This window comes from Chenopodium album, chromosome 15, assembly GCF_948465745.1.
Source record: "Chenopodium album chromosome 15, dcCheAlbu1.1, whole genome shotgun sequence".
NCBI classification, from domain to species: Eukaryota; Viridiplantae; Streptophyta; class Magnoliopsida; order Caryophyllales; family Amaranthaceae; genus Chenopodium; species Chenopodium album.
This window is the reverse complement of record NC_137848.1, coordinates 9,920,007-9,947,785: the sequence shown is the minus strand read 5'-3', so window position 1 is coordinate 9,947,785 and position 27,779 is coordinate 9,920,007. Positions and strand designations below refer to the sequence as shown.

At 33.9% G+C, this 27,779-nt stretch overlaps 2 protein-coding genes across 3 annotated transcripts; one reads left to right on the top strand and one right to left on the bottom strand.

Moving 5' to 3' along the window:
• Positions 1-778: 778 nt before the first annotated feature.
• LOC145582907 (calreticulin-3-like) lies at positions 779-8,684 on the top strand. Its single transcript, XM_081639957.1, has 14 exons — positions 779-1,065; positions 1,770-1,877; positions 2,870-3,062; positions 4,140-4,398; positions 4,684-4,740; positions 4,861-4,908; positions 5,141-5,227; positions 5,339-5,396; positions 5,567-5,634; positions 6,066-6,161; positions 6,936-6,992; positions 7,093-7,176; positions 7,784-7,816; positions 8,291-8,684. The coding sequence occupies exons 1-14, from the start codon at positions 963-965 to the stop codon at positions 8,300-8,302; spliced, it is 1,263 nt and encodes a 420-aa protein (XP_081496083.1). The 5' UTR covers positions 779-962; the 3' UTR covers positions 8,303-8,684.
• A 250-nt stretch (positions 8,685-8,934) lies between these two features.
• On the bottom strand, positions 8,935-15,330 carry LOC145582908 (hydroxyacylglutathione hydrolase 2, mitochondrial-like). Of its 2 annotated transcripts, XM_081639958.1 has the most exons (9): positions 15,173-15,288; positions 14,512-14,547; positions 14,147-14,332; positions 12,361-12,564; positions 11,114-11,237; positions 10,247-10,347; positions 9,843-9,917; positions 9,667-9,765; positions 8,935-9,310 (listed from the first exon to the last, which is right to left on the bottom strand). In XM_081639958.1, the coding sequence occupies exons 1-9, from the start codon at positions 15,218-15,220 to the stop codon at positions 9,164-9,166; spliced, it is 1,020 nt and encodes a 339-aa protein (XP_081496084.1). In that variant the 5' UTR covers positions 15,221-15,288; the 3' UTR covers positions 8,935-9,163. The 2 variants fall into 2 exon arrangements, with proteins under 2 accessions (XP_081496084.1, XP_081496085.1); XM_081639959.1 differs by lacking the exon at positions 14,512-14,547 and having other exon boundaries at positions 15,173-15,330.
• Between the last annotated feature and the right edge of the window lie 12,449 nt (positions 15,331-27,779).

Below are 27,779 nucleotides of genomic sequence, written 5' to 3'. Positions count from 1 at the left end.
TTAAATTGATGATAACTTCTTCAAACCAATTATTATTATTATTTTTTGTTTTCAACAAATTCATCTAAAGGAGACTTCCTACTGCGAAGTACTATTATTCATTACCTCAAAAGATTTCTTACTCATGGTGATATCTTTGACTTGATAAAGATAGATGAACTTTAGGAACCCTTGGTTGACTTTTAGATCATTGTACCTCTTAAGCACACAGTAGAATAGTACAATAAGTACAGCTAATAAATAAAAATAAGAAGAGTGTATAATTGGTAAAGCTGATATTGGATATCAAGTAGAAATTATTAATGTGTAATCCTAAAACAAACACATTTTTGTAATTGGCAAAAGTTATTTCTTTGGGGGTGTAAAGCGAACCACCAAATAATATAGACGGGATTTGATCTCAGGTTTTGAATATCACACCTTTAGCCAACTAAACTAGTCGATCATTCAAATTTAAAATTTTTCATTAACCTTTTAAAAATTGGATAGAAATTCAAAGTGCTATGATCTCAAATTAGAATACAATCATTGAGATAAAGGTTAAAGTGTTAGGTTAAAGACTCAATTATAGGTATTTTCGTAAATTGACAAAGAAGTGTCGGTAAGTAGAGTTCTAAAAAACTCGAGTTAATATAGGCTGAGAAATCTTCCTTTTTAAAGCATATTACTCTGTATTCCCGTTCGTCCATCAGGCAACAACATTGACTCAACTCAAGTAGTAAATCTCCCGTCTCAAATCAAACATCAAAATTTGACACATTTTTTTTCCCCAAAAGAGATTAAAATACAGAGTTTCTAGACACTTCGAAATAGCATAATGTCACAAAGTTGAACCAACTAGTCTATGCAATTATAGCAATAGCAATCAATTAACAAAGGTACAACCTTTGCCAATTACCCTTTTCTCATCTCCAACTCAATCTTGTCCCCACTCACTCAAATTTTCTCTCTCCAACTCAAAAATGGCGGAATTTCAGCTCTTACTCTTGCTCTTCTACTCTTCTTTGTTGCTGTTGCTTCTCCCCTTTGCTCAAGCTGAAATCTTTTTTGAAGAGACATTTGATGGTAAAACTCGATCTTAAACTATATCAATTTTTAAACTAAATTTCCATCATTAAATTTTCTTTAGCTTTATACTACTTCGAATGATTTTTGTGGGTTTTTATTTTTTATTTTACTAAATCTTGTTTAAATTCTTGGGAAAACTTGCTTTAGTTCATTTGAGTATGATATGATTGCTTTGGTTATAAGGAGTCGTAAGGGCTATGTATAAAAAGCTAAAAAAAAGTCAAAATTGTAAGCATTGAATGAACAGTAATAAAACTATTGATGCGTGATTTTGTCGTGAATTCCGAAGTAAATATTATGTTGCTCGTACTTAGAATTATGATATTTGTAGTAAGATTTTAGAGTTTGGGTGTCTTTTTCTTTTGTTTCTCTTGAAGTGTCAAAAAATGTTAATAGAATCTTTAACATAGATTGAGCTTGTGTTGCTTGAAATTATTGCTGCAAATTCTTAGATGCACCCTGCCACCACCCGGCTAGGTGTACCCAAAGGGTAATTGTTTTGATCATTGGTTCAATTCTTGCTCATTTGAAATTCTCCAAATGATCAAAAATTGGCTACTGAGAAAAGGGAAAAAAAAAAAAAAAAAACATTAGGTGTACTGTGTACCCAACTTTAGGTGTTTCCGGGTGTATGTTTGTATTGGAATTATGGGAATTTACTGATTGAATAAATGGTGTTGTGAATTTCTGTAAAAGTGAAGATGGATGGAGGGATCGTTGGGTTATATCAGACTGGAAAAGAAATGAAGGAAAGGCAGGTACATTTAAGCATACTGCTGGTAAATGGGCTGGAGATCCTGATGATAAAGGTAATAACTGTTGCTTTCCATTTTTTTTTATTTTATTTATTTACGGTGCAGTGAAGCTTTTGTATGAATGTATTGATTTGTCTCTAGTAGTATTGAGCATTCATTGAGTAGGCTGTTTCATGTAATTTATTCTTAAGATGGCGGCATAACAATATACTCGAATTCGTGTTGTTTATTTTATGATCAGTTAACCTTTAATTTGTATCATCATGTTTTTGGCAAATGGTTTTGATTAGTATCACAGCCTGAAAGGTGCCAAAATGTGTCAATGAAAAAACTGCGAGTGAGGACTTTGAAACACTTGAATGTGAGAAAAACTTGCATGTTCATACACTCTCTCTCTCTTTTTTTTTTTTTTTTTTTTTTTTTTTTTTGGTGTTGTGAGAAGGGGGGAGGTATTGCAGAGAAAGCAGTCCAAAATCTAACAACAGAGAATTGATTTCGGTCAAAGCAAAATGTATTGTTAGTCTATGGGAACAAGTACTTCTGTTGTCAGCTTGTCATGATCTTTTGATAGATTATGCCAAAGCGAATTTAATGCATCTACGTTTGACTGAGAAGAGTAATGTTTACCAATCGATAGGGTAAGGTAAATTTTAGATTTATGTTAAATCTACCTAGGACTAAATACGAAAAGTATTTGTTTGATTGTTTCCAATAACCCTTGGAACATTTTCTCAAAATCAAGGGATGAATTACATAAACATAACCTTGCTTGCTTAGATTTTATGCAAGCATTGGTATATATATCTACCACATCCAAGATATGGGAGCTGCCTAGAACTGGCTGTTTTGTCCATAATTATCTGTCCTAGAAGATCACAAAGCTGAAAACATCCAGCTGGAGACTTGCTTATGTCTAGCACTCCAAACTTGTATTTTTAGGTTTTGAGATTGTTAGCATCCACCCAACTGATTTTATGATCCTGAATCCCGCTCATGCATACTTCTTGTGTATTCATAGTAATGATTTTTTTTTTTTAATCTTGCAGGTATCCAGACTCATAAAGATGCAAAGCATTTTGCTATATCAGCTAAAATTCCTGAATTTAGCAACAAGAATAAAACTCTTGTTTTCCAGTACTCAGTGAAATTTGAACAGGATATTGAGTGTGGGGGAGGTTACATAAAGCTTCTTTCGGGTTATGTGAATCAAAAGAAATTTGGCGGAGATACACCATACAGGTTTGTTATCTTCTTGAGAAGCTATTTTTGGGTTGACTGATTTTATCTTTTGAAAATTATCAGGCTGTCAATCATACTACTTGTTAAAAAAATATTAGTAAGCTTTATGCTCACTTATATTTCAAGACTTTGCTAAAATTACAATAAAAAAACCCTGCAGGGTAGTGAAATTGAAGCAAAATAAAGAGAGGGAGGAAAAAAAAAAAGAAAAGAAAAACTTAGATCACTTACATAATTTTGCTCTGTCGCATTTATGTAGAAAAAAAACGTAAATTATGATTCTGATTCTGCAGGTCAAGGCCACTGCAGTGATGACATATAGAAGTGGCAATTTTGAGCATGATATGAGAATTGACCTGAAAATGATAGGAAATTAGTGCTTTGAAGTACATAAATGACAGATCAAGATGCAAGACATTTAGCTTATAACAGGCACAATTCCAGAATTTTTTTAAAAAAATCACAAAGTAATTATCCAATGATTTGTGTGATATCTGATGAAATGTGACCTTTTTATTGTTTTTTGAATAAATGAAATTTGACCTTTTTATTTTTTTTGAATAAATGAAATTTGACCATATACGTAGTAGAATAGTTAGAACTTTACTAATGAAACAGAAACCTGACACATTGAAATGAATTTATCTAATGGCTAAGGACACCTCTTATTCTCTACATTTTGAGAAAAGGTTCAATTTTTCTCTTGTTAACTTGTTAATTGTCCCTCAATTCCACATCTTTGTTACTTTCCAAGTCTACACAGTTTGAGTATAGATTTGACATCTAGTGAAGAACAATGTAGTTGTTTTCTCGGGCATGTTTATAAATTTGGTTGTGCTTGTATTGCCTTTTCAAATATTGCTCATACCTTTCTGAATGATTAGCACACTGTTAAGTGAAAAGCTTTTGGACTCAATAATCTTCAGCCATTACAAAGCTCGATAAGATGCAGCCTAGGTCTTTCTTGTATGATATCTTTTGTCTGATTTCTTCTCCCAGTGTTATTGGATGATTTGCAGTTTTTGTAAATTTTGATCACGTGATACACATTTCTTAGTTTCATTTTCCTTGTTGTAGTTTGATGTTTGGACCAGATCTATGTGGCACACAGACCAAAAAGCTTCATCTTATAGTGTCCTACCAGGGGCAGAATTATCCAGTCAGGAAGGATCTGGAATGTGAAACTGACAAACTAACACATTTTTACACCTTCATCCTTCGGCCAGATGCAACATACAGTGTACTGGTCGATAATCGTGAAAGAGATTCAGGAAGCTTATACACAGACTGGGATATTCTTCCTCCAAGAAAGATCAAAGATGTTAAAGCAAAAAAGGTATGAACTTGTAAATAGTAAAAACTAAAATGAATCTCGAGCTACTTGTTCCAAGAAGCAAGTATTAAACATTTCCTATTTAAATTGATCGATATCAAATTTTTAGAAGCTTTGATTCTTCATGTTGCTATGCTATCTTTGTATAATTGTATATGACCAAAGTTTAACAGTGTTCATTTAAAAAAACTTCGAAGCAACCTTTTTTACTCCTTTTCCTTATATATGAGATACTTCATAAGCTGGCAAGGTTGATCTTTAACACACATCTCTATTATTGTTGTCCAGCCTGCAGACTGGGATGATAGAGAATATATAGATGATCCTAACAACGTTAAACCTGAGGTACAATTCTTTCTACAGTAAATAATTAGTAATCTGAAAATTTGAATTTTATTGCCTTTCCTGTTTATTTTTTTATTTTTATAATGTTATTTGATAAGGGATATTTTGTTGATGTTGCAGGGCTATGACTCAATTCCACCCGAGATACCTGATCCTAAGGCCAAAAAGGTTTGCAGCTTTAGCATGGCTAGCACTATTGTATTTGCTGTTAGGATCTAATGTGGTTCTCTGCTTCTAGTCATACATAAAGTATAGACGTTTTCATCCAACCTTTTTAGTAAGAAAAAGTTGTATGTTGCACATTTGAAGCTTGGTTGGTTACTTTGCAGTTTTTTGAATACATTTTGCAGAAAAATGAACCATCATGATTAAACCTTTACGACTTTGTACTACTTTGCAGCCTGATGATTGGGATGAAGATGATGATGGAATTTGGCGAGCCCCAAAGATTCCAAATCCTGCTTACAAAGGACCATGGAAGCCCAAGGTGATGTTGTGTGCTACTTGTACATGTTTTTAATGTTTCGCAAGTATTTGTAACTGAGGTTACCTTGGGTATCTTGTCTTATGTTAGACTAAAAAAAATTATTTGCTGCAGAAAATCAAGAACCCCAACTACAAAGGAAAATGGAAGACTCCATGGATTGACAATCCAGGTATGGTTCCTTCTTTTTCAAAATTGTCAAAGGTGTCTGGAGGAAGGAGCATATCCTTGGTAATATTCTTTGAGGAAATTTCTGTTTCTATGGGTTGTGGGAGCAGGCAGCTGTTCTTATTTATCTTTGATATGTTCACTGATAATTGTATTCTTTTGTGTTAATGACAGAGTTTGAAGATGATCCAGATATTTATGTGATAAGGCCCGTAAAATACGTTGGCATCGAAGTTTGGCAGGTTAGATTTGGAGCTTATTTTTCGTGATGCTACTTCTTTGAAGAATGGACCTAAGTTAATTTCCATTCTCATAATACTGATAATATTGTGTATTAAAAAAAAACCCGACTTTTTTTGCTTGCTAAATGCTGACTTGAAGAGCTTTCATTGTTTGTGCACTTGCATGTCCTTCCTGTGAGATGTGGCTACTAATATGCAACTTTAGTAACTCTAAACACTAACAAACAGTGCATAATAAAACTATCTTTGTTTCGTACATGATTTTTGAATATCAATACTGTTTCAAATGATTAGGAAATAAAAATCTTTGATACTTGTGCAAAACCCTTATATGGGCTGAGAGCAAATTTTTCTGTTTCTTTTCTCGTTTATAGTGATAGTTTCTGATGCGATATGCTGCCTTGGACATTTGACACCAACTGTAATTGCAGGTGAAGGCTGGTTCAGTATTTGACAACATTTTAATCTGTGATGATCCGCAATATGCAAAACAAATTGTTGAGGACTACTTTGCCAATAACAGGGAGGTGAGTTGTAGCTTGTTTTGGCACTTTCTAGGTGGTATAATAAGCTTGGTACTAACCTATTACTTGTGAATCTGAAAATAGCAATAGAATAGCTTTTCGTTATCAAACAATGCTTACCTTTGGGCTTGAATTACCCCTATATTGGCCATTTTAGGCAAATGAGCCAACAGATATTGATTGCAGACCAGTGCATTTGGTTTGTTTAACAGCCGGTAGTGTTAGCTATGTGTATTGGCTGGTATAGCGAACCGTAAACATCAGTTTTTTTTTTTTTATAAAATGTTTTTTGAAATTAGTTTTTGGCTGATAGCTCTTAGTGACCTATTTATTCAATTTTAGGCACTTGAGCTTAAAAGGCTGTTTACAATTTGAGACTTTTGACCTTTTCTCAAGGATAAATTTAAGTTGTCTTAATGCTGTAGGTGTTACAAATAAAGCAGACTGACATCACTGGAAACCTTGTACATTACTCTTGAGGAGAATAAAGTAAATTGCGATCAAAATTCGGACTAAATACTTGTCATATAACAGTTATTGATCTCATCTATCACCTCATTATAGATTATTATAATTGACATTGTACCGAAATTTTGATTAGTTTCCATTAATATCAATTTATATAATATCAGAATTATACCATTGAAATGCATTACCTGATGATATCAAATTATCACAAATTTTAGGTTCAATATCTATGCTGAAATCTGTTTGTTACCTTCTGCGATATGGAACTGTGAGCTGTTGCATTAACTGCATATTGTGATACAATGACAGGCTGAAAAGGAGGCATTCGAGGAAGCTGAAAAAGGGAGAAAAGCTCAGGAGGAAGAGGTAATAATAGTGTTTTTTTGTAACTTAGTATGGCCAATGGCTAAAAAGGTAGCTGCCTGTGCTTGTTAATTCTTAGCTGGTTAGTACACCTTATGTACAGGAAGCTCGAAGAGCAAGGGAAGAAGGTGAAAGGAGGAGAAGAGAAAGAGACTTACGCCGGGGAGACAGAAGGCGACATAAAAGGGTATTGCATTTGAAACTATTGCTTGAAAGTTTTTGTTGTTCGCTTGTTCATTAGATGGTGTTTACTGTGGATAGATTTTAGATCACATAAATGTTATGGCTGTGCTCTTGTTCAATTTTAGATGTAATTCAACAATGATAAAAGTCAACTTGAAAAGAGGCTATAGTACAGGTGCAATCAATTCAAAGCATGGGATATGACACCTATATAAATTACAAGTTTCAGTAGAATGAGTTCGTATAGAAAGCTAAGAAGTTGAGCTAGTTCAGATAAGTTGTAAGTAAGCTCTGTTAAAGGCTACCAAGTTCATTTCGCAACTAAAAATAAATTCAGATGAGGTCGAAAAACTACAGGAGTCTTAAAGGGAACATTAGGATGCTTCAGAGGGTATCTACGTATGACATTTATAACATTAGTCTTATAATAAAAAAAAATTAACTTTGTTTTTAACACTTCTTAAAATACTTTTCCTAGTTTGCTAATTCACAACAGCATAATCAAGACACATAGCACAGTTTATCTAATTGTTATTGTCTTCTGTTCGAGGCCCAAAATCAGGATTTCTAACCTATCGATTTTTTTTTCCCTTTTTTTTTTTGGTGTGCAGCATGACCCCCGTGATTACTTGGATGACTACCATGTAAGTGGAACTTGATTTTTGTGTCTTAACAAAATTGTTGGACTTATTGTCCACTTTAAATAACTTGCTAATATTACCTTCGTTTTAGAATTTTCTTAGCGTTTAATGTTTAGTGTATTTACACACAAACAAAGTCAATTGGAGATAGAATTTTGATTTGGTGATTAGGTAAAAGAAAAAAGTGGATAAAGTAAGAGAGTGTATAAAAAGATAGGTAGGGTTAAAAACAAAAAGGTGGATAAAGTAAGAGAGATTGGGTGAAAAAAGGTTAAATATTATGTAAATAAGAGAGGTAAGATAGAAGGGTTAGCCAAAAATGAAATAAAGTGAAAGTGTTGAGAACTTTCAGAAACGTGTGAACAGAAATTTTCAAAACGGAGGTAGTATGTGAGATTGTGAGTATATGCTTTATTGCTGGATTCACTTTGTGTCGCCTCTTTCGAGCTATTATTAATTTCACGGAATTCTTTGTAGGATGAACTATGAAAACTTAATCCATCAGTTTTCAACATTGGAGACTTTCTAAAACAACAGAGGCTGTTTACAATGCTGAAGTCTTACATGGTGTTCTGATGCTATGACCTCCATTTGTAACATTTTAATCTTAATTTGTATGCTTATTCAATTTATTCAGAAAGATATCCTGCGGCCATTTTGTTGCCTTGAGGATCTTCTTATGAACATGACTAACGTATTCGAGTAATTTGTGCTCCGAAATTGGGGTATGAAGAGTAGAATGAACTATTTATTATTTCCTTTTTCTCAAGTGTAAATCTGTGAACTTTGATTGTTGATTTGATTGTACGGAAATAAAGTTAAAATAGAAGTGAAAATAGAGATATATCCGAGGCATTATCCATTGCTTTCATGAAGTTCTTAGTATACAGATAGAGAGGTTTGATCATGTGGAAATGAAACATAGAAAATTTGGGATACATGGATGTATTTATGTATAAAACTATGGTAACTTGTTTAAAGCTTCAGGGCTACCTGCATTCAGATCTCATCAGCAAATATCAGTCTTTTGGAGTCTTAAGCATCCGAAAAACAGGTTTAAAAGGTTCCAAGACAAAAATAAACCTGAACAGCCTAGAAAGTTACAAGAAAATCAGCAGAGCTTTGAAAAGGGAGGATGATCAGGCCTTTTTCTTTCAAGAAAATCCAAAAAACAATGTTTTATGGAGCATCGGCATGAACATTGCAATTCCATGGATTTGCCATCCTCGTATAGCCCAAGTACAAACTAAAAAAGAGCTCTATTTAGTACATTATAGCAACAAAATCCCAAAAGATTGGAACCAACTGCTATAGCTTATCACACTGCTTTATCTACAGACAAATTATAAACTAAAAATTATCCTTTGCTTGGCGGATGATGCGCAAAGCTTCAGCATCATCTGCTGAGGCCGGAATGTTTAATGATTGCCTGATCTCAGTACTTGAAGCCCGAAGGAAAGGATTGCAGGACTTTTCTAACTTCAGAATAGTGGGTATCTGTGCAAAACAAAATTGCTATGCCGTGAATAGTGGGTATAGAAATTGATTATCAGTGTAAACCTTGAATGACTCATTGCAAAGTAAGACTGCTAGGATAGTGATTTGAAAATTAATTTTAAGTAACTCTAATCAGAAACTCTACATAGCTTCTCACATATACACAGAGGGAACTAGTAAATATCCTTTTCACCAGTTAACAACTACAATAAAAATCAAGTGACAAGAAGTGCTAAGTTAAAATCAGGTTTGTTCAATGTAGGTCTGTTAATAAATTACTTCACAATAAGATAAACAAACAGTAAATGGCAAAGATCGGTCAAATTTAAATATTGTGAACAAGATCAAGACATTACCGTTGGCAACCCTTTGTTGCGCAATTGTGCCACACGTGAAGCATAAGATTGAAGGACTTCATTATTTGGCTCTATAGACAATGCGAACTTTGAATTGCTCTGTAGATTAATAGTATTAATCATTAGCTCCACCACATTTACAATAAACATATCAAAATAAAGGAAATGGAACTTACCAAGGTATACTCATGTCCACAAAATATACTTGTATCATCTGGCAGCGACATGATCTTTTTAAGAGAAGCTAACATCTGGAATAGAGAAACATGTATACGTTAAAACATCAGCATGACAGTAAAATAAAAAAAAAAAAAAAACCATAAACATTTCAACCACAACTAAGATAAATAGTTCCTCGTAACCCAACTCTCAAGCTAAAAACACAAAAATTCACCTACTAACAAAAGCAGACAACAGTACTTTGGAGCTTAGACAAGCTTTAAAAAAAATGTATAAACTTCGGGGAAAGATATGACACAATGAAAAGTCTTATCCAAGACAGAGATTCCTTCCAAGTTTCAATCCCCGCTATTTCAATATCAACAGCATGGAATTCAAAGAGAGAAGTCATTAAAATAACCTCTTCAGGTGTTCCTTCAAAAAGCTTGCCACATGATAAACTGAACAAGGTGTCTCCAGTAAAAATTGTTCCAGATTCAGGAAAATGGAAGTTAATGTGCCCTGCCAGAACAAAAATGGCATTATATTTCTTATTGGGGCTAAACTCAGACAATAGCCAACAAGAAATCTCAAGAAAATGATTACTATATTTATATATATTATTCATCCTAAACCACTTTTTGTACATTTGGGAAAGAAACCAAGTCATTGAACATCAATAATTTCCCAAACCTACAGCATCATGCATCCCTATGCTGTTCAAACATACAACTTACCCTAGAACTAAATCAATGCGAGACAACGAGCTCTGATCTGAAGCGTTCCTACATTCCTTCAATCTCTCTGCTTTTTTTAATTTTTTAATTATTATTGGATTTATAAAGTATATGATGCAAATGATGAATGTAACTGCAGTTCACAGTCCCCATAACTTCAATACACCACCAGAATACGAGCGTAAAATGAATTGATAAGCATTCCAAATCTTAAAAAAAGGCGTCGTAAACATTAATACTGACATTCAAAGTCCAAAACAATGTTCCTTATATACTATCTTCAAGAGCTCAAAATATCAGCATGAAGCAGGGAAGGTAACCAGGAAACTTTGCCAAAAGCTAACTCAAACTCAACACTACAACTGAGAGATCATCAGTCAATGGTAAAATGTAAGAAACAGCAACAAGGCTACAACAGTCGACAAATACTTTTATACATTCACTTTAAGATGAGCGTATATAGCACATGCAATGAATTGCAAGTATAACTATAAAGCACAAGCCCAAAATTAATATTTACATCAACCAAACTGAAGCAGGTAAAAATATACCTTTTGTATGGCCAGGAGTTTCAATTACATGAACTTCATGGCCTGCAAACATCCACCTATCACCATCATTTAAGGCAATATCAATTCCAGGAATTCTATCTCTGTCTTTCCCTGAGCCAATCACCTGCAAGTAACAAAGAAAACTGATGCATCATACATAGAATTGCAAATAGGAGCTGAGTGTTTCCTGTCAAGATATCACTGTACTCTACACTGCTACAATTTACAGAAATGAGATAAGTGATGACTCCTTTAAAATCAGATTGACAGAGATTTGCATTTTGTAGTAATTAAATTAAGGGCTAAACATGCAAGTGTTAGTACTTGTTGAAAACTTGGCACCATATGCTTGCTTTTGCAAGTAACCAGAGAAATGTATGCTTACATATGAGAATGATAACAAGAAAGACAAATCTACATTAGGTCAATGGACAAACTGCTAAACACTTATCAGAAATTTGATTTGCAAAAAAATAAAATTAAATAAACAAAAGCAGTTAATAGTTTAAAACTAAGACGCTAGAGATCCTCCTCTTCCTTGAAAAAAGACTTTTCTTTATACTAAAATTGGAGTTTTAATTAACAGAATCTTAAAGAGAAAGAAAATTAATTTAGAAATGAAATAATCAATATTACAATGGCACAAATTTATGAAAAGAAAATCAGTGATGAAATAAAACCTTAAGTGGTCACTAGCACTATGTGACAACTACTATAATCTTCCAAACTTAAATATAAATACAAATAAAAAGCTCAATTTTTACTGCAAGACATAGAGGCCTGTTAACATTTGTCATCAATATCCTCCAACAAACAGATTTTGTCCTATGTTAAAGAGAGCAACATTGCATGAAACACAGCTTGGCCGCAGGATATGCAGACATGCAGTTATGCACAGTTCCTCACCCTACTTTGATCTCTATGCAGAAAAAACAGTGCAAGAAGATGAATAGGATTGAAGGTAAAAGGATACATACTGGCCAAGATAAAACACTTATGAGAACTAATTCTAGGAAACCTTCAGTTCTAGGAAACCTTCAGTCCTTGGTTCACCTCTATTTTTAAAGGCAAAAAAACCTCTTACACCACTCTGGGTAAGACCCTCTTTAGGAAAGATCTAACTGACTGTGTTGAAAGACTAAAGATCAACTTCTAGTTGGTTGAATCATTGATTACATTTATCATCAAAAAAATATACAATTACAAGCTAATGCGTCATTAGTATAAACATGTGCCACATTTCATACCTTTGCACCATACCTTTCTTTCAGCTCAATGTTCCCACCAGTGTGATCATGATGATGATGAGTATTCAGTATGTAATTCAAATTTCTATTCTTTTTGGTCAGTGCATCGATAACAGGTACCGCTTCAGAAGGATCAACAACCCCTACAGTCCCAGTATTCTCATCGTGTATGAGATAAGCATAGTTGTCCCTAAGACATGGAATCTGAGGAAAGAATATATGGATCAATGTTAGTCATAAATATATAGTAAAATTGAGTCAAATGAATTAGAAAACAACAAAGGTTAATTATAACAAGGGCTAGCTTTAAACACCAAAAGGGGCTACAGTGAACAATATATGCAACCCCTTTCATAAAGGGGTGATAGATATTGTGAAAATGGCAGAAAATCCAATATTATTTGCAAACAAAGCTGTTATTATGAAAGGATTGCAAAATTCTCACCCCATAAACAATACAAAAATACAAATAGAAGGATTGCAAAGCAGTAGAAGGCAGCAAATGACCCTATATACCCATAGCCACACTGGCCATGCTTAAATTTCTTTCCGTTCAGATATCACTAGCCATTAATTTATAGTTGCAAACTGATCCATGAGGTTCCATGCATCTCTCCCAACCAAAAAATATAATTGGATGCCTCTTAGACACTCTTTCATGTCTCAACTAGGGAATCTGAGGAGGACTTCTCTCGGGTTTAGAACCTAAGCAAACCTCTAAACAGTTAAGAGACAGATCCTGCTATTGGTCAAAGCTAATTAGCCCCCTTAATTATATATAAGCTCAGGCATCCAGCAACAAAAACAAACCCTTCTATATTGATTTCTCACCTATGAGTTCAGCACAAAACCAATTAATTGGATATCATTGGCTAGCACCTGAAAGAGATTAACAGAAAGTAAACATAAATCTACCCTACTTTATATCATTTTAACACCAAGACTTTTACTTTTTGAACTGCCGCTTTTTGTGGGGAGAAGGAAATGAATAAGGGTCTGTTCACATTTACTTAATTTCAGTTCAGTTCAGTTCAGTTCAGCTCCAATCAGTTCAGTTCAGTTCAGTTCCAATCAGTTCAGTTCAGTTCAGCTCTTAATTTCCCTCTCACATAAAATATTCATTTCAGCTCAATTCAGTTCAGTTCAGTTCAGCTCCAATCAGTTCAGTTCAGTTCAGCTCAGTTCAGTAAATATGAACAGGCCCTAACCCTCTTCCTACAATCAACAAACACTCTGTATTAAATTCCACTTTGTTGCCGCAGTCACAAAAGTACAAAACGACCTTATTTGCAAAATTGCATCTTCAATAAATTGCCTACCATACACAAATTTCTTTAAGGCAACTGTCTAAGTCTACTTGAAACATCTTCAATAAATTGCCTACCATACACAAATTTCTTTAAGGCAACTTTCTAAGTCTACTTGAAAGAAACTCAGATGATATCTTTCAAGGCTACTAGAAAAAGGCAGTATGTCGGAAATATCTAATCTTGATGGAGTGCCCCTGCTAGAAGATAAGAATCTGATCATGCGCTTTGTATTGTTCGTACTTCCTAAATGTAAATCCTATACTTCCTATAAGTAAATCCTATCACCCCATTCTCAAAAATGCTTGAAAAGCCATCATTAAGTAAACTCTTTTCAAAAAGAATTGATGCAAAATGAAGCACAGTGCTCACAAAAGCATATGATATCAATGTACCACTATGCAGTAGCCATCAAATTCAACACATGTTAAGAGTAGTTTCAACCGTGCACATTAGCTATCATAGCGAGATTATCTCACCAATTCAATTTGCAGTGCAGTAGATATACAAGAAACATTGCACAGAAGCCGTGTTACTCCAAGGGACTGACCAGCTCCATGTAATGTCTTAAATGGAATAGACAAGCAGCGCATTAATCCATACAAAAGACCTTTCCTGAGGCACAGTTGCCTTGCTCCAGGCCATAAACTAACCCCACCTCGTACCTGAAAATTCACCACAAAGATAAACCACATTAGTTTTATTGCACCGTTGTTAATAGCAACAAACACTTTCATTAAACCTCAATCATACAATTCACCAACTACTTAGACGCGACGTACACTAAACCAATCATCAGAAGATTTAAGCCAACGAAAAAAATAATAATCATTCAGCAAATCACCTTGCTTTTCCAAAAACCATATACAGATGTTGCCACCTACATAAGCCAATCAATCAGAAAAATATGATCTTTGTGGGTAAAACAAACACTACATTATACAAAAAATTCGAGATCCCACTGAAGTCCGAAAATGGCACGGGATCATTCACATTCGACTAGGGTTTCCAATTTTCACTGTTATTATGAAATTCAAATCACAATGTACATTATTAAAATCAAATAAAAAACCCTTCAAGATACTAATTTTGCTCGTTTTCCACTGCCAGCTAGTACTTATTCTTGTACTGTTAAACCCAAAATAAGATCAAAAAATTCATAAAACATATTTCAAAAAGTCATCTTCCTACAAAACTTTAAACAAACCCAGTGACAAAAAATCACAATTTCTTAAGATTCCAAAGTCACATTGCAAGCAAGAATGTCATAAAATCCTAGAAAAAAGTGATTAACATGCAAATATAAAATTCTACAGAATTTTGACTTAATGTAAAGTATTTATGTCAAAAAGGGTCAAAAAAATCAAATTAAATTCAACCGATCCCAAGACTTAGAATAATCAAAACATCAATTTAATGACAATTAAACACAGAATTTTCAAAATAAATACTTGAATTAAATACGTATAAATAAATGAAAAAAAAAGAGAGAGAAAAAAACGAACCCTAGAACAAGGAAGGGAAGCCATAGCATGTGGAACCTTTGAAAACATCTGCTCCCACGCACTTATGACCAACCCCAATCAGAGGAGAGAGAAACGCGGGATTAGATGAAAGTTGGGAAAGAAATTATGGGTATTTACGTTTGGCACGTCTATTTTTTTTGTGTTTGGTTTACAAAACTCGTTTTGTACCAATTGCGAGTACGAGAACTGTGTCAATTATTCTGAGACAGGAGAGTACTCGTGTATTTTATGGAGTACGAGTAATTTGGAGGATAGTAGTAGTTGTTTTGATAAAAAGAATACTCCGTATAAAAGTAGGATAAAATAAAGAAAAAATAGGTACGGTGTGTGGATTAAAAAATATGAAGTATGTGATTGTGGGAATATAAGGCATCATAGTCTTGGCTTGACTCGAAAGTGAAGGTGTAGCTTGTTTTGGGATGTGTTCTATTTCGTCCAATAAAATAAACAAATAACATTAGATTAAAAATTGGTGTTCAAATTTCTCAATTTCAATTGTAATTTAATTGTCTCTTGACTGATTCGGATAATAAATAAATAAATTTAGAAGCTTATATTCAAAAAAAATTAAGAATTAAGTTGTTTGACCCGATGAATATCTTGCCGACTTATTTTATGAGTATAAAAATATCCCTCAATATTATTTTCATACTTTTCATGATTATAATAATACTTATATTTTGTCATTTATTTCTTCCTTTTTGAGTGAAGGACATTTTCATTTGCTTTTAGAATATGGAGTTTGGTGTGAAACAGTCATGATCTTTTGATGGAGTGGGAGGTGACCTAAATGTGATAGATAAGTAAAGAGAATCCCGTTTTGGTTGAACTTTTGAGACGGGTGACCAACTAAAGCTATCGTTATACTTGCATCTTTCGTTTTTGATTAAGAGTAATTGCACTTTAACTTTTACGCTAAATATAATTTTTATGATATGCAGAAATGATTTCATTATGTGAACCTCTCACAGGTTAACTCAACTTAATTATGTCTTAGTAGTAATTTGTAGTTGAAGTTGTCCCAATACTTTAAGAATATCAACCTTTTTTAAAAATTAAAAAAAAAAAGTTTAAAATATTTATGGTTGAAATTTTATAATAACTTTATATGGAATAAGTAATACTCTAATCAAACAATTTGATGCGTATCCAAGACATCAATATCATCATTTTATTATTTTTATTTATTTTTATTGAGTCGTCTATTAATCATGAGGTTAAGTGGCGTCAATCCAAAAGTTACGCGTGATTAATCGAATTAGAGTTGGAGTAGAATTAGTAGATTGATAAGATATTATTTTCTAATGTTATTAGAAGATATATTTTGCTATTTAGGATAGGTTATTTGATATCTATATCTTATATATTTTATTTATCTTTTAGTTCATGGGATGTTTGCCTATAAATATTCTTTATTTTCATTATTAAAGGCAGAGAAGTTTTGAGTTATGATCAATTCGTATGAATTGTTTTAGAAAGAGAATTGCATATGATATTTTGCTGAGAAAGCTACCAATTTAGTTGTTATTTAGTCTTGGCTAGATTAAATAGCTTCATATCCCCAAAATTCTTGAAGAGTCCATAAAAATACGCATCACAATTTGTTGCAAATATTAAAAAAAAAAAAAAGTATAATCATATACTACTATAATTAGATTATGCAATGACTTCGAACTGGTTCATGTTGGATTTTATAATAACTTTATATGGAAAAAGTAATACTCTAGTTAAAAACTTAAAATGTGTTTGGGTCCAATGTACTCCAATTGGGCCGGTCCACAAATGATTCAATTACGAAGTCCAAAGAAGGTTCAACCCTCCAAGAACGTGCCAAGTCAGTCAAAGGTCTGGTCAACATGGCAAGATCATTTGACCTCAAGGCCCACTTTATCTATTTGAGTAAGGTATAAAAGTCTTTACTTCTCTCTCTCAATTCATTCACTTCAAGTCTCAAGCAATTAATTCTCTTGCATAGCTTTCTCTATCTAGAAAATAATGTACTGACTTTGGCATTAGAGGGGTCTTCCTCAGCACAACCCTAGAGGCCAATTTACCTGTGTTTGCTGTTCAGTAAACCCTCGTCCTAATCATCACTTGGGCCGAGTTCAGTCTTCAACCCATAGAAAAGGTCCAGACGAAGGACCCATTGTTTTTACCCGAAACAATTTGGCGCCGTCTGTGGGGATGACATTAAAAATCAAGCCAAAAATCAACCATCTTAGCAACATGACTAAGAGCGGAAAAAGCGCGAAGAAAACTAACCCTTCTTTTTCGAAGAAGGCTCCTTCTTCGTCATCTTCTTCAGAGGCTGCCTCGTCTGAGAAAGCCGCATAGGAGAGGTCACCATCTCATCACACTGAATAGTTTTCGAGCTCTCGTTAGTCGAGTCAGTCAAATGCTAAGAGTCCAACTCTTAGCTTCCACTCACGATCTCACCCTAGAGGAAACGCACCTCAAACGGGTCCCACCTCAAAAGAGATGGCAAAGGCCTTGGCGGTCTTCATGGACCTCATGAAGGCCCAAGCAGACAACCTAATGCCACTTCCTAGCCAATTGGTACACGCTGACACCCCTCAGCAGCCAGGAATCCTGAGAAGGAGAATCGGCCAAGGGGAAGGCGAACGAGTCTCGTCTCTCAAGGAGCTCGAAGAAAGCTGGGAAGAGGATACTTGGAGGACTGGACGGGAAAGAAAAAGGAACCCCCAGTTCTTCGAGGATTCAGAAACCCGAAGCTTCAATAGCAACAACTCCGCCTTCGCACGGTAATAGCCTGCTCGCTGAAATGTTCACGAAATCACGAGTGTATCGGCTCAAGGGAGGTGAGCGTGCATAGTCGCCTCACCTACCCCAAAGGAACTACACCTTACCCTGCACCGTCCCAGCCGAGGACGAAAACCACTTCCACCTCTCCGAGAGGGAGAAGCGAGGTCCCATCGGCTGGGAACAAGGGGAAGGTCATGATGGTTATCACTAGTTCTCCATTCCAAAGCTGGAATCTAGAAAAGCATGTGCCAATAGTAAAATTCCCGAAACATATCACATATGATGGTACTTCGGATCCGAAGGACCATATTGCTTCCTACGACGGGCACATGTACCTGAACCCTAGGTCCGAAGCGACCTGGTGCAAATATTTCCCAACCACTCTCAAAGGTGTTGCACAAGCGTGGGGAGTAAAGGAAGGCTCGATAACCGGTTGGAAAGACCTTTCCAACAAGTTCAAGAGTAAGTCTTCTACAGCAAATCATCGAGAGAAAACAACTGCAGAGCTCATGAGTCTGCAACAAGGGGAGGACGAAAGCCTCCGAGCTATCTGACTCGCTTCAGCAACGAGTCGTCCAGAATTACAAGTCTGGACCAAGGGCTAGCCGTTTTCACGCTGCGAAATGGGCTACAGGATGGAAAGTTCTTTGACTTCATGGTCATGCACGCCCCGCATACCTTGGAGGAAGCTCTTGATGCTTCGGATAAGTACATCTGAGCCAAAGATAAATGCTAAAAATAATTGAAATTCGTCTTCTTTATGGATTCAGTTTAAATTATTAATAACATTAAAAATCAGAAAAATAAGTTAAATTTTTAATCCGGAAATATTTAAAGTGATTTTAATTAATATTAACACTTAAAAATAAATCCAAAATCATTTTAATCGTTCATTTTTAAAAATTATGGTTGTCATTTTTCAAACAACAACCATGGAATCATCCGACTAATGTAGGTTAGTTAGTTTTTTTTTTTTTTTTTTTTTTTTTTTTTTTTTTTTTTAACAGGGCTTATATAGGTTAGTAATGATTGACTAATACATAAAAATATTAAAATGAAATAAAAAGTATTTGGAATAAAGAAATTAAAAGTGATATGAACCATGCCAATAATTTCCCTATTGAAGTTGATTGTGAGCTCTATTGAAGTTTTGTTCTCATGAGCCCCACTGAGGCTCCATTTCCTCTCCATTTTTTTCTTTTTTCTTTTTTATTTTCGAAATAAACCTTACTATTTGTGAAAAAAATACAAAAGTATCTCAAGACAAACGAACAATGTTAATCCTTAAGACAAAATTATGTAGATTAAGGATGAGAGAGAAACAAAAAAAGTCCCTTGTGTAGGGTTTCAAAAAAAAAACCTCTGCTAGGGTTGAGTAAGTGCTTGTTTGTCGTTCGATTTTAGTGATTTCAATTGCGTTGTTTCTCGTTCGATCTTGCGTCCTCTAAATTGGGGATTGGTTAACGAGCAAGCCCTATAATGTTGATGCATGAGAAGAGTCTTGAAAGGACTCTGGAAAATTAACTGACGATGTTGCCATAAGGGCAATTGATACAAAATGGTTTATCTTTCAATTTTTCAATGACGAGGATAAACATAGAATGATGGAAGGCAGACCCTAGACCTCTGACAACATATACTATTGCTGAAATCTATTGACAGTGAGGAACAACCATCTGAGGTTGTCTTTGAAAAATGCCCCTTTTGGTCAGAGTATTTGATGTTCTGTTTGGCCACCGCAATGTAACGTTCGCTCGTGAAGTTGGTGATGTGTTAGGGGGATTTATGGAGTTTAATGACGAAGATCTTCTTAGCTGGGATGAATTTATGAGAGTTAAGGTGTTAGTGGACATTACGAAACCTCTGAGAAGAGGTATCAAAGTTGCTATTGGCCCCTCGACGACGAAATGGGTGGGGTTTAAATATGAGATTGGGGGATTTTTGTTACTTCTGTGGAAGATTAGGGCATCTTGATAAAGATTGTCTGGAACAAGAATATGTTGAGGAGGAGCAATCCCTGGTATTTCAATAGGCCCCCTTCATGGTGGCTTCGCCGCACCAGCGTCCCCGAATTTCTTTGGTGGATAAGGAGAGAGAAAAGAAATGGGTGGAGAATCTGTCTAATAAGAGGCATGTCAAGAGAACGACATATAACAAGCCCAATGCCATCAAACTTGGCCCCCCTAATGCTGCTAGAAAACTGATTTTCACTTCTCCAAAGATTGGGGTTATCGAGAAACCGAAGGCAAGAGAGTTAAAACTCATAGCTATGATTGATAAGGTACGGTGTAACACCCTAGAAATTCCTTTCTTTTAAAATACCTGTTTTGCCCTGTTTAAAACTCTAAATAGGAAAATCTAAGACATTATCGCCACCGTGAAAACGGGTAAGGCAACTATCAAAGACACACAGCGGAAGACTCTCCTTTAAAATATTTAAAACGACTCAACTTAAAAAGTCAACCAACGAAAGTAAAGTCAAACCAAAGTCAAACCTACAACTTGGAACCATTGTAGGCCCTTAACATAACCAAACCAAATTCAAAACCTTTACGTTAGTCTTGCAACCAATAATATCATAAAATAATTAAAGCAATAACACATCATAAACTTATGGAAACTGGCATGATTCGCTCTTCACTCATGCCCATCATGAATATGTTTCATCACCTAAAAAACTTCTCTCTACTTGTTTCCACTACTCTCCATTAAAAATGGGTCATAATAGATACAAAGTAAAGACAAGGCCAACAAACACACAAACACATAATCAGCAAAGCTGAGTACATAAACGTAATTAAACACACTAACATGATTTTACCTATCAACACATTACTTACCTTGTTGCACCCGTTTTCAAGCACACAACATACAACAAAACTTCTCAACTAGGTAACTAAATAATTTATTTAGTTTTGATTACGCATCGAACGGGTTTCCCCCCTAACCTGCCCTAATAAAGGGGTACTAACACGGGAGCTAACCGTGCCAGTATGAAAGAACCACTCGTAAGTGGCGGAATTCCTGCGCATAATAATAAAAGGAAAATACAGCGTCCTGAACTCCTAGTAGAAGTTATGGTCAAATATAAAGTCGCATAACTCCCCCCATATGTTCATACTCAAGGTATATATGTTCCAAGAGATTTGGTGCGTAATCTCTTTCTCTTTACGTTATTCACATGTTATTAAACTTTGTGATGACTCTCAAATCATAATAACTTCAAACGTTATATTTATTCAAACAATTAAACACTTCACTTTAATTCTTGAATAATTAGTGATCACAAAATATTTAATGTTGAACCCTTTTTAAATCTATATCGGTGTCAAAGACACCTTAAGCGCTTAATGCACCAAAAATCCTATCCCTCGGTGTTAAAAACACCTTAAGTGCACTAAGGCACCAACATACAATTTATTCCTCGTGTACATAGACACTTACATAGCTCTTATCTCATGCTTATAGCATCAATAAAAATTATATGAACCATAATAAAATTTCCTTTTAATATTCCAAACCAAATTAAACATTTAGTTTAATTAAACATGTTTTCTATCATGCCATAAATAAAAGTGTGGTTTATATTCAACATGCCAAACTATTAATTTTCAATCATTAATCCATCACAAATAAATCATGCTTCATAATTCAATCACCAATATCCACCAAGTCACAATTTCTAATCATAATCTAGCATGATACTACTTGTAATTAATTAAACACATCTAGCATGCCACTATATCACCAAAAATCTGCTAAGTACGTGAACGTACCTTGAATACGATCTTAATATCGCCACGACTAATAGAAATCACTCACTTCAAAGTCTCCTACAAATTAAAATCATAATAGAGCATTAAAATCCACTCTACACAAATTTCAAGCAATATATACTCTTATTAAACCACTCATAATTTAATTAAAACAAGCTAAAAATTTATTTCAAACCTCTTATTTTAATCCCAATTAATGGGTAATTAAAATTCTTTAAAGAAACTTGATTTTTAGCATGCTACCAAAAATTCCAGCAATATATATTAATAAAAACTTGTTGTAATTATGCTTTAAAACCCTTAAATGAAAGGTTTAAACCACCCTAAATCATAATCCTTCAATAATCAATTATTTATGAATCTAGGGTTTTAAAATTGGGGCTTTTTAATTAGAATTAAAATCTGAAAATTAATTTGCACCATACTTAATATCAATCATCATGAAATTAACACAAAACCCTTAATTTATAATTAGATCTAGGATTTAAACAAAAATAAAAACAAAATATTAATTTTTTTTTTCGAGAATAGGGTGGCCAAACAGCAACCGACTGCTGCCAGCCTACTGGTGGCGCCGCCGCTGCTGCTGGCTGGCGCTGGTGGGTGGCCGACGGCCCACCAGTGGTGGTGGTGGCTGGCGGTGGTGATCCGAAAAAGGGGAAGGGAAAAAAGAGAGAAAAAATAAAGGAGAAGGGAGAGAAAGTTTACCTTGGGTTTTCTCCACTCTAGGCAAAGTTTAATTTGCCCAAGTGTTGAATATTTATACCCCTTTCTCTAGAAACCCTTCTTACCTCAACTTTCCCTTTTTACTCCTTCCTAATCCGTTTCTTAATTAAACTTTACTAAAATAAAACTTTCCTAAATTAAATTCCAACTTAATAAAATAATTAATTAAATAAAACTTTCCTTTTATAAAATATTTCCAAACTTATATAAAATAAATAATTAAAATATCATAAATAATTCATTTCAAATTATTTATATACCCCACAAAATACTTATTTTAAATCAAATACGTATAAAAATATGGGGTATTACATAAGGGGAGCATGAATGTTGTGTTACGTACTGTGGCTGTTGATTCTAATGTACAACAAGATGTGCTAGTGAGTACTAGTGATGCTTATGTGGCGAATGAAGAAGGGGAAAAGGACGGAGGGTGAAATAGGTACCTTAAATCAATTTATTTTGGGGGGAAATAAGGTGGATAATGGGGTAATGCAGAAGGACAGTGACACTACTATGGATGGGAATTTTGCTATAAAATAAATGTTGTGTTTTACAATTGATTTTTTAGATATAAAGGTGATATATTATTTGTAACTTTGTGTATGTTTGCACTTTTGCTAATAATTTTAGTGGAGATTTTAGTTTGTTGTTCGATTGGTTTTTGATGTTTATTAAAAATGCATTTATAAATAAGTGTTCACTAATATGCCCACTAGACCTGACCAAGCCCCGCCTGAAAAATTCTCGAGTTCGTGCAGACTAAAAAATCTATTTTTAGATAATTTGTTTCTTTGCCTATTAATATATATTATGACATTATGATTCTCTATATTTGATTTGTATGTTTTATCAAATTTTTTTTGTTGGATATAATTAATTTTCTTAAAAAAAATTAGACTTACCGTGCATGGCACGGGCCTTAAGCTAGTTAATTACTGAGTTTAGGCCTATTAGTTGTTGTAATGTAATTTATAAAATTATTTCAAAACTTTGGCCAATAAACTGAAAGGGCTCTTAGGGGAAGTGGTATCTCAGAATCAGAGTGCGTTTGTTCCTAAACGACTTATCACAGATAATGCAATTATCGCTTTTAAGGTTTTTCATACCATGAAGAGAGGAGGTGAGGGAAAACAGGGAAATATAGCCTTGAAGCTTGACATGAGTAAGGCCTATAATCGTGTAGAATGGGTCTTTTTGGAGATGGTGATGTAGAAAATGGGATTTTCTAGTGTTTGGATTGGTCGGATTATAGCCTACCTTGAGAGTGTTAATTTTTCTTTCAAAATTAATGGGAAGATTTCAGGTTCATTACTCCGACTAGAGGATTAAGACAGGGTGATCATATTCCCCTTATTTGTTCTTGCTTTGTGCGGATGCTTTTCGACCTTGTTAAATAAAGCAGCAACAAATAATCTCATTCATAGTGCTAGAATATGTAGAGAGGCCCACAGTCCACAGAGTTTCTCATCTATTTTTTGCAGATGACAATATCCTTTTTGCTAGAGCCAATGTGCAAGAATGCTCCGTTATAGCTGACATTATCAACAGATATGAGAGAGCATCGGGTCAGAATGAAAGTCAATCTCAACAAAACCGAAGTAACTTTTAGCAAGAATCTTAGTACTGTTCGGAGGGAGGAAATTCTTGAGATTTTAGGAGTTCAGGAGGTAGAAAAACATGAAAAATATTTGGGCCTCCCTACTCTTATTGGCAGATCGAAGAAAGTGATTTTTGCAGGGATAAAGGAGAGATTGTGGAAGAAGCTCCAAGGGTGGAAAGAGAAGCTTCTATCGAGACTAGGAAAAGAAATTCTCATCAAAGCTGTGGCTCAAGCCATACCGACATACATGATGAGCATCTTTAAATCTCGGATACTTTTATTGATGAATTTCACTCTCTTTTGGCGAGGTTTTGGTGGGGTTCTACAGATACGGGAAGGAAAATGCATTGGTAAAGGTAGGAGTTGCTATGTCAACCCAAGGGTAGGGGAGGCAATACGGGGTTTCGTGATCTCCGTTGCTTTAATCAAGCTTTGATAGCGAAATAGTTTTGGCGCCTTCACCACAATATAAACACATTATTGCACAAGATCCTTAAGGACAAGTATTTCAAAAATTGTGATGTGTTGGAGGCTAATGTTGGTGTGAATCCTAGCTACTCTTGGAAGAGTATGTGGGGGGAAAAATCGTTGCTCCTTGAAGGGATGAAGTGGAGAGTTGGGAATGAAAGTGCAATTAATGTATGGTGTGAATGTGTGATGCATGGCTGCCCGGTAATACATCCGCTCTTGTCCCCACTCCTTCGGTTGATAGTGACTTGAGTATGTGAGTCATTGATTAATTGACCATAGTTGCAACTCCTGGGATATTGAGCTTGTGAACAACACATTTATTGAAGTTGAACGCTCACTAATTCTGTCTATTCTTCTATCTTGTAGATGTCCTAGGGATACCATGTTCTGGTGACCGAATAAGAATGGTCAACAGGTTTGTTTTTGAGTATAATTGTTATGCTAAAAAAATTTCACCCTCAGGTTGCTCGGTCTACCCCATTTGGTGCAAATTCTTGGCAAAAACCACCACAAGGAATTACAAAAATAAATTGTGATGCGTATGTGGGTGATGTGGTTCAACTTGGCATAGTGTGCAGGAATGACGAGGGTTGTATTCTTGCGACTGCTATTAGAAAAGACGGGTTTGGTTGGTCGGTGGGAGTAGCAGAGGCAGTTGTTGTGTTATTTGGTTTATAGGTGGCTAGAAGGCTTGGCTATGTGAAGGTGATTATAGAAAGTGATGCTTTGGCTGTTGTTTTCAGAATCAAACAGAAAACTGCTTTGAGCTTTAAAATACAATTATCTCCTTAAAATCTCTTATTTTCCTTAATTACTATCACCTAAACAGTGGCTAGGAGGCTTGGCTATGTGAAGGTGATAGTAATTAAGGAAAATAAGAGATTTTAAGGAGATAATTAAAAATACAATTTACCAAAATAAATCACCCAAAATCCAACCAAAGTGGCCGAAAATTTTGAGCTTCCATAGCTCCAAATTTTCGGACCATATTAGTAGTGTTTAGGAAATTATTTTGCTAGATTTTAGGCTTAAAAATAATTGTGTAAATTTTATATTTTGTATAAAATAATTAATTAGGAAAATACCAATTATTCACTAATTAATTTAACTAAGAAAAATCAGAATTTCTACTTAGAAAATCCGAATATCTTAGATAATTAATTAGGGAAATTCGGCCATTTTAAATTAAATAAGAAAATATAATTTTGTTTAATTAAAATATCCAATATATATATAAATAATTCGGTTTTTAAAATAAAATAAATGGATAATAAATCTTATCCAAAATCCAAAATAATAATTGAGTTTTAAAATACTTTTGGCGCCAAAATTCAAATATCATTTTGGCTCCAAAATTCAAATAGTAAAATAAATTATTAAAATACCCTTTTTAAGAGAATAATAATTAATTAATTAATTAAAAATACGTTTCAAAAATACGGGGTATTATATATGATCTCTCACAAAATATTTAATTTAATTATTTTTTTTTCCTTATTTTTACCACTCTTATTTGTCTTTCCTAATTTTCAAAGTTCAACAAAGACATTTGTTACTTTCTCGTGATATTATTTTTTGATTTAATATAAAATGAAGTCTTATGTCATATTCTTCTTTGGAAATTATTAATCTCCCATCTCCTTTCTTAATTATTATACCACTAAACGTCTTTTAATATACACTTGCATTTTCACTCTTAATTTGCATACTAAAATTTAATGAAACAACTAACTTAAATCTTAAAAAATAAAAAATAAAAAATAAAAAAAACCTTGTTAATATTTCTTTTATTTTGTTATATTAGACTTTCCTTTCACTAATAGTTCATCTGTGTATGGTTGTATGCATTTGATGTAATTAAAAAAAATATTTAACAATTATATAAAATTATTTACAAATTAACAAGTTACATGACTATATAAAACTTATAAAAACAAATTATTTATTCAATTAAATTAGCTTCTGTGTAATATGATGGTTTTACTTATTGTTTGCGATGTCATCTTAGTATGTGTTTGCTTGTTTCTTTAGATTTTTGTGTGCACATAAAAATATTCCATTTGCATCTCCTTCATTAGATATATTTTCTATTTTCAAGGTCGAGAAAAGTTTAAAGCTATGCAAGTTTATGGTTCCATTGAAGTATCATCTTCCGCATGTACACTTGATATCTTCAAAAGAGAAGCAAAGCATGCCTTTGTATTATCGGAACACGGCAAAACTTTACCTGTGCTAGATTGCTCTCATGTTTATGATGATTGTGATTCCTTGAAAATGAATATTGACGTTAATGATGTTTAAAATCGTTTATGCGTTAGAGGTTGTGTGGAATGAGATTGGAGATCTTGTGATTATGGCTCCTTAAGCCTTGACAACCAACTATGTTCAGTTGTTCTAGGTGAACAGTGTTTTACAACTATCCATTACACTGTCTTTTCTGAAGTTGTACGTACAAGCAAATATAGATGTTTCATATATAACAAGGAATTGATATGTTGATGTTTATCCCAAGGTTTATAGGAGTCTTATCGCTCAATACAAAAAACATTACTATCGGATTGTACTTTTTTAGAAGAATCAAGAAGATTCGTCACAACTAGTAGGGAATAGTGGGATGATAACATTATCTAGAGTGGTGGTTGTTGTTCCACTTAAATCCTCTCTTGTTATTGAAGCAAATCTATGAAATACAATTTGTAATAAAGTCTTATCGTCCTCAACTGAATTCCTGATTAGGACATCAAGTGATTCCATGACAATAGAGGAAGATAATTTTCTGTTAATATTAATGTGAAATGGGTTAAAGTCAGTAGTTATTACATGTCTATTTTTTAAGTAGCTCACTGCGAAGTAGGTTTGGTTTTGAAGTAGGTAGCTCTACCTAAACCCCTTTCTATTATTATGACGTCATCTTATAATTTCTGGAATCTGATTCACATATGAAATGTTCATTTACATATATAAATTTTCAATTTTGTATCAAATATCATTAAATGTTCAAATTTGTAACATTAAATGTTAAATCTTGTTAATACGATGTGTTATATTCAAATGAGTATTTTTTTTTAATTTTTATTTTTAGATTGTTTTTCTTATTGATTTGTCTTATTATTTAGTTAAATTAATAGGCTTTGTTTGAAAAAATATCTTTCAATGTAGAATGTAATTAATTACAATTATAATATTATTTTAAATCAATATATAATCATTGTTTCTTAAGCATAAAAGGGAACTATTTTAACTTTTC